Source organism: Chanodichthys erythropterus, chromosome 12, assembly GCF_024489055.1.
Source record: "Chanodichthys erythropterus isolate Z2021 chromosome 12, ASM2448905v1, whole genome shotgun sequence".
NCBI lineage: Eukaryota > Metazoa > Chordata > Actinopteri > Cypriniformes > Xenocyprididae > Chanodichthys > Chanodichthys erythropterus.
The window spans coordinates 13,553,960-13,561,862 of record NC_090232.1 but is presented as its reverse complement, the minus strand read 5'-3'; the positions used below and the strand labels follow the sequence as shown (position 1 = coordinate 13,561,862).

The following is a 7,903-nucleotide window of genomic DNA, read 5'->3' as shown; positions in this document are numbered from 1 at the left end:
CTCTTGATGTGGCCACAAGTCTTCACGTGATCTGTGGCAACATGTGCAGTCTTGTATAGAAACAAGTTTGCCAGATGTACCTTTCTAACCTACTCAGTATACAGGGCAAGACTGACAGGAGAGCTACTCAAACAGATTTTATACAAACTTTAAATCCACTTCATCATTACCAGGGCAGTTTAACTAAGGACCCCAAAACATCCAGGAGTTTACAATGATTAAAAGATTTTTCTTGAGTGAAAACTAGTGAAGCAATCTTCAAGCCTCATGTTATATTTCAAAGAAACATTCAAAACAATTGGACTTTGTATAAATAATGACCACAACATTTTTTTTTTTTTTGGAAGTGACTGAAGAGAGAGTGGATTCATTTTTCTTAGGAAGAGTCAGGAGAAGGTTCACTGCATCCATCTAATCATAAATTCTAATATTATATTTTTTATATATATATATATATATATATATATATATATATATATATATATATATATATATATATATATATATATATATATATATATATATATATATATATATAAATGAAAATTGTGAGTTTTGTGCATCTTTTTTTTTAGCAAGAATAAAACTAAATAAGTAGCTAATTCTGTCATTAAATATGTAAAATATGAAAAAAAAACAAATGTCATAAAATGTAGTATAAAAACATTTTATTAAAACATATATAATAAATAAATACATAAATATATATATATATATATATAGAACAACAGTTGTCAAAAACTAAAACACTGAACAAACAATATGTATTATGTTATGTTATATGTTATGTTTTAAACATAACCAAGCAGAATGGTGCCCATCAGTACAGGTTAAAATATAGTGCATATCGTCTGGCTCAACATCGCAGATGGTCCAGATATTCATGGTGTTTTGCTGCAAAACAAAAAGACATTTATTTAGAGGCATTATTTCCATGACAAATATGATGAGACCTGATAATTTCTATTTTTTCATCATTATTATCCCAAAACAAATGTTGAGAATTTATTGACACTTACTTGGCAAGGATCTTCTCAATGACCTTCTTAACCCACGGAGCAGTAGGGTCCAGACAGATCTCCTGCTTGGTTTCCTTCAGGGTGGCACTGTGTTAAAAATAAAGGAAAACCAATAAGAACCGTATTTTTGATTGAATCATATTCAACGGGTCATTATGGATTCATTCTAAGCTTGTAATATGTAAGTGGTATGCCATTATTTAGGTGTAAACTCACATGATCTCTGTATCTTTACAGTGAGGGCTAGGAGGGTAGAGCTCCACACTCTCTATGAGTTTACCAATGCGTCGACTCTCTGTTTTAATGCAGCGACAGCGTAGATCTACACCCAGACCTCTAAGACTCATTCCTGAAAGCAAAATCAAAAGAATAAGTTAATATTGTGTTATCACATACATACATGCATGACTTACTAAAAGTGCATATGTACTAAATATGGTTACTGATTAACCTGAAAAACATTTTTATAGCAGAATTTGGTTTTGCAATTCACTTACCTTCAGTAATGGTCACGAATGACACAGCAGCAATAACAAAGACTGAAAAGATTTTGTAGTTCATTCTGCCAATTAGAAGTACAAGTATTGTTGATGCTCAATGCTGTAGGTGTTCAGCTCTGTTGGTGAGTTCTGTGCACATTGTGGAGCTTGCAGCTCTTTTAAAGCTCTGTCCTGGAAATGAGTCACAGGGAGTTGCGCAATATCAGTTTGGGAAAGTTTGAGCTGATGTCACGAGTATGTGAACCTTCCCGTGTCACCCTCTGTATTTCATGTGATTAAGAAAGTGACAGGATACTGAATGAGCTTCAGGAATTTTAGAAGTGATCCACATTGACGTGCGTAGGCTCATGGCATAACATTTGGTGTTTTTCGGCAATAGAAAAAAGTAATACATACAATCACATTCGTATGACATTTATCACATCTGATAAAAACATGATTCATTATTGAATTCTTCAGGACAGTAATGCAATGAACATAAATAATGTTGATTATGCAGATATACACTACACTCACTCTTAAGTACTGCACCAAATAAATAAACAAATGCCAGTTATAACTCAATAGTTAAACTAGACCTTTCAGAAAAATGAATAAGGGGTTTTCAAACTGGAGTCCAAAAAACCACAAGCAGGTGAGATTCCGCAAAATGTCTTTTACCAATAATAAAACTCAATATACACACAGATAGGCCTTCATATTTACTTATTTACATTATTCATCTGGCAAAACCCCAGGATCTCTTTTAGCCACCAATAAAAATAGTAAATATTAATATAACTGTGTAAAAATAGTAACCAACAGCAAAATGTAATTAAATAATATATTATTTTGTAAAATTATTATAATAAATATTATAATATTATTTTATATATGGCTACAAAAAAAAAAGAATGTGTAAAATGCAGCACAGAATTTTGCATAGGGACACAAATCTGTCATTAAATATGTAAAATATGAAAAAAACAGTAAATATTAATATAACTGTGTAAAAATAGTAACTAACAGCAGAATTTAATTAAATAATATATTATTTTGTAAAATTATTATAATAAATATTATAATATTATTTTATATATGGCTACAAAAAAAGAATGTGTAAAATGCAGCACAGAATTTTGCATAGGGACACAAATGATTCAATGAATCGTTCATTCAACTGGTGGATTTAAATGAGTCATCTGATTGAACCGGTTCACATGATTTGGAATTTTGGACTTTCCTGAGGAAGTGGACGTACGTTAGGCCAACACGGCAGATGTGGCGTTTTGTCACATTACGGCTACTTTGTTCGGAAAAGTAGCATATTTCTGGAAAGCCACAGTATACTTTTGAAATTGAAATCAGAATCGTCGCTACTTTCAGTTACTCCACCACAAAACTGTCATGAACTCCAAACAAGACTCCAAGGTAACCTCCTCACTCACAGTTGACAATCCATTAACTTTGCCTATACAGTTTGTAACACAAAGTTACTGATTTGTATAATGTACCTTCCACCAATATACTTTCTCTTTTCTCTCATCTCTTTCTCCTCCTCTCATGTCTCTTAAAGCATTAGCATTGTTTCCAGCGAATAATTAGCTCAGCAGTAGCCTATGTTTATACAGTACATGCCGATGTTGTCACTGGTTGTTATCTGTTTTGCTTATTTGGGTACAGTGTTAGAAATGTTTGTTATTGTAACTGAGAAAATGTATTTATGACTGCTAGTGCATTTATCTGAACACATTGCACAATATGCTTTTGAAAATGAACCTATGAAAATGCATTAAACAGTCAAATATAAACTAAAATGTTGCATTTTCTGAAGACAGTAGAGTAGTTTGAGTGGTGTTAGGCAATGCAGTCACTATAGTGTTATGATGGGGTGTTGTGGGTAGTTTTCCAGGGCATTGGATCTCAGGATTGTTGCTTTTGTGGATCGGTCATACAGTATTTCACATTAACTAATCTACATGTATTGGACCCAAATCCCACTGTGTAGCTATAAACAACAATTCTAGATTGCATTTTTACACAAAATAAAAATAGGCTTGTTCCCAAAACTTTACTTGCTTTTACCCCCAAGATGAGATCACCCCAAATGTTGTGGGCAAAAGCAAAAAACAAACTTAATCGATGATGGACAGGCTATCTGCGGTTACGTAACCACTACGTCATCAAAGAGCGCTTGGGTTGAATTGGTTTTCACCAACGATGACTGCAGCTGGAGAAGTAAGATGTTTATATTCCGCTATCACGTCTGTAATAAAAGAAATCGACAGCGCATTAATTTTAAAAGACAAACAAAGAACCGCAATCAAGGCATTTGTCGATGGGAAAGATGTGTTTGCCGTCCTTCCAACGGGATTCGGCAAAAGTTTAAGTACAAGTTCAACATACGTCACTTACTGCGTTGCTCTGATTGGTTGTAGATCTATCCAATTGAGTGCAGAGTTTTTTTTTTACTTGTTCGGTTAAGACACGCCCCATAATTCAAGTGCAATGGAGCAGTATCAGACTCACATTCTGCCTAGAATATGAGTATGACGAAGTCAGGCTAGTTTGTGATGAAAACATTCCAGGATTTTTCTCCATATAGTGGACTTCAATGGAGCCCAAACAGTTGAAGGTCAAAATTGCAGTTTCAGTGACCTTCATTTCTTTTTGACTAAAGAAAGAAGGACCTGGACATCTTGGATGATATGGGGGTGAGTAAATTATCAGGAAATTTAATTTGAAAGTGAACTAATCCTTTAACATCAAGCACGTCCTGTGCTTTATTTTCTCATTCATGCATGTTTCTTTATCACTGTAACGTGTCAATAACTTTAAGCAGTCCTGCTGTAACGGATGGGACAGGACAATGGAGTTGGAGATCCACGTGCAGGCTTTATTCATAAGAGCGTAGTCGTATAGGCAGTGGGTTAAACACCAGCAATCAGAAACAGGAAGGCAAGGCAAAAGAGTAGTCCAATACACAGGCAAAGGTCAAGGCAGGCAGCAAACGATCATCAACAAGGTATCAGTCCAGGGTCAAAAACACAGGCCAGGCAAGGAACACGGAACACGGAGACAAGGTTGGATACAAGCCTAAACAATACTCAGCAATGTGTGTGTGTGTTTGAGTGCAGCTTTCAAAGTGTCACTGATGGGAAACAGGTGTGAGTGCACTCTTTAAAACAGATGTGTTAAAAATAACACAAATTGTGTCTAGTTAAGGGCAACACATTTTGTGTTACTTTTAACTCAATCATGTGTTATTCCGGCTCATTTTCTACACACTAATGTGTTATATTTACACAATTTGTGCCAATTATGTACACAAAATGATACAAAATGTGTCATAAAAAATAACACAAAAAATGTGTTATTAATTAACACTTTTTTGAGAGAGTGTGTGATTAGTTCCTAGGTGGGGAATTTTGGGAAATGGAATCCATATAATGAGAATAGAGCACAGACCCAGGGCACATGTAACACCTGTGCTGCACAGATATATAAAGTTTGGTATGGCCTTTGTGCCTGCAGGGTTGAGTTGAACCTAGAAATCCTAGACCAAAACCTACAAACGAGTTAGCATTTAGCACTTCTGGGTCCATAGTCCTGAAGTCAGTAGGTTTTTTGAATTGGTTTATGGTTAAATGCTTGTGGTGGTCTGTGGTGATTTATTCGTTTATGTCGTTTTATTTTCTGACATAAAATACACCAGTAATACCCTCTATTGTTTTTTTTTTTTAATCTTTTGCTTTTCTTGTAAAAGGTGATTGCTATCAAGTGGCTAAATGGGACTACAGGGTAGTCGGGGACATTAACTCATCTTCTCACTAGTCCGCTTTCACAGCTTTGTTGTGTTTATAATCATGATCCAGTTTATTTAAGGGATTAATTCACTTACAAATGAAAATTACCCAAGCTTTACTCACCCTCAAGCCATCCTAGGTGTATATGACTTTCTTCTTTCTGATGAAATACAATCGTAGAAATATTAATAAATATCCTGAGGCATCCAAGCTTTATAATGGCAGTATGCATTACCAAAATGAGTATGAGCTGAAGAAAGTGTCTCCATTCACATCTGTCCATCCATCCATCCATTATAAACATATTCCACATGGCTTAGGAGGGTTATTGAAAAAAGTGCTTCTGAAGCAAAATGATGCATTTGTGTAAAAAAAAGAAAAATCCATATTTAACAAGTTATGAAGTAAAATATCTAGCTTCTGCCAGACCGCCTTCCATGTTCAAATTACAGAAAAAACTGAACTGGCATCGCGTCAATTCCGTAAGTTGAATAGGGAAGCCGTAGGACGTGCAGCATAAGCTTTTTGAAGAATAAAGAAGGCGGTCTTGTGGAAGCTAGATATTTTACTTAATAACTTGTTAAATATGGATTTTTTTTATTTATTTTTTTTTTTTACACAAATGCATCGCTTCGCTTCAGAAGGACTTTATTAATCCTCTGGAGCCGTGTGGAATATGTTTATGATAGATGGATGTGGATGGAGACACTTTCTTCAGCTCATACTCGTTTGGTAACACATACTGCCATTATAAAGCTCGGATACCTCAGGATATTTATTAATATTTCTACGATTGTGTTTCGTCAGAAAAAAGAAAGTCGTATACACCTAGGATGGCTTGAGGGTGAGTAAAGCTTTGGGTAATTTTCAATTGAAAGTGAACTAATCCTTTAACAATAAGAAACAATTTTTTTTCCAGATGTAATTATTTTACCATTTCTTCCAGCCATAATTTAACAGAGGGGACTTTAGTGTTTTTCTGAAACTTTTGGTATTAATTTTTTCGCAATTATAAGCCCATAAGACAACAGCTGTTGGAATGAGCTGAGTTTATCTGAAGCACAAAATATAATAATACGTTTTGGATAATAAGTTATAGAGTAAAGATATCATGTGACTGACCCTCACATGAAGTTCATCGAACTTAGAAGGACAAGCCCCATCGAGACAAGGTAATTGCTTCCTAAAATAATCCCTGATCTGCAAATACCTAAAAAACGTGTTTTGTGTCTGCACCTGGCCAAAGTCCCTTTCAAGGAAAGTCTGTTCACTCGAGGGCCATATTTGCAACGCCTCCAGGCAGCTATTTCGAGCATCCAAGATCAAGTCCTATCTATTTGAATGGGGGAATCCTGAAATCTCAAAAATTGCTTGCCGAACTCCCTATTAAATAACATATTTCAAATCAGCAACAAAATCTGACATGAACTGTTCCATAAATGTTGTTTCTTATGATCAAATAGAATTAAAAGCATATTTTTCAGGCTAGATGAGCAGCTGCACATGTGAAGTCCTAAGCGCGAGTCTCAGGTTTCTATGGGAACCAGAGTTTCTATCGGCATCTGCAGTGACGCAATGACTTTATCAATCAACAATTGCCTCTTTTACTTGAAGGCAGGATGTAATCCGCCATATTGCGTGTTGCATTTTCTCTAATTTATAACTGATAGGTGTGAACTAGTGTTGTCAAACGATTAATCGCACACAAAATAAAAGTTTGAGTTTGTATAATATATGTGTGAGTAATGTGTGTAATTAATATGTATATATAATACACACAAAGTAATGTATATATTTAAGAGAAATATGTTATTTGTGTACAAAAAATTTATTTATATATAATATAAATTATATACAAATATAAATAAATACAAATATGTAATGTAACAGAGTTCGTAATAAAAGGAAGAAAGACGACAAGGGTCGGCTGTGACTACTGGCTGCTTTATTGGCAGAACCAAACAAAAAGGCGTGCAGACAGGCACAAAAACAGTCATAAACAATATAATAATTCACTCCAGAGACTTCAGCAGGTCTCCAGGAGTGTGGCAGCCAGTAGTCCTTCTCTCTCTCCCTCGCTCCTGTTTCTCCTGGCGTTAAATACTCTCTCCACGCCAATTACTGCAACAAGAGACAGGTGTTTGTTATTTGCGCTTAACCCGCTCATCCACTGCGCGTCTCCTGACGCTCTCCCCCGCTGCAGCGTTAACTGAACCACGCCCCCCTTGCCACAATATACTTGTAAATATACAATATACTTGTAAATACTTTCTCAAATATATACATGGATGTGTTTGTATTTATATATACAAAATAATTACACACAGTACACCCACATATATTAGGCAAACTCAATCTTTTATTTTGTATGCGATTAATCATTTGACAGACCTAGTGTGAACTGTCTGTCTGTATCTATAGTCTTTGACCTGGCTAAAGGAGGCAAATAAACCCATCAATGAATAAGTCACCAATGGTTTAGATACCCAAATCTCTCCACTGTATATGAAAATGGAGTCCATAGTAGGAGTAAATGAGGGGGCTCCCTCCAATTGGTAAGAGGAAATATAAGGACTTTATTTCGAATTTTGATTTGATC

General features: G+C 35.1%; 2 protein-coding genes across 9 annotated transcripts in view; one reads left to right on the top strand and one right to left on the bottom strand.

Moving 5' to 3' along the window:
* Positions 1-653: 653 nt before the first annotated feature.
* On the bottom strand, positions 654-1,670 carry cxcl8a (chemokine (C-X-C motif) ligand 8a). The gene is made up of 4 exons (XM_067403763.1): positions 1,517-1,670; positions 1,236-1,368; positions 1,020-1,106; positions 654-894 (listed from the first exon to the last, which is right to left on the bottom strand). The coding sequence occupies exons 1-4, from the start codon at positions 1,578-1,580 to the stop codon at positions 882-884; spliced, it is 297 nt and encodes a 98-aa protein (XP_067259864.1). The 5' UTR covers positions 1,581-1,670; the 3' UTR covers positions 654-881.
* A 1,065-nt stretch (positions 1,671-2,735) lies between these two features.
* Positions 2,736-7,903, top strand: part of camk2d2 (calcium/calmodulin-dependent protein kinase (CaM kinase) II delta 2) — a 79,078-nt gene continuing 73,910 nt past the window's right edge. For 6 of the 8 annotated variants that reach the window (XM_067403760.1, XM_067403755.1, XM_067403759.1 and 3 more), the window contains exon 1: positions 2,736-2,929. In XM_067403760.1, coding sequence (XP_067259861.1) covers positions 2,906-2,929 — 24 coding nt within the window. In that variant the 5' untranslated portion in view covers positions 2,736-2,905. Of the gene's footprint in view, positions 2,930-4,103; positions 4,213-7,903 lie in introns of all 8 variants that reach the window. The other 2 variants (XM_067403757.1, XM_067403758.1) reach the window with 2 other exon arrangements.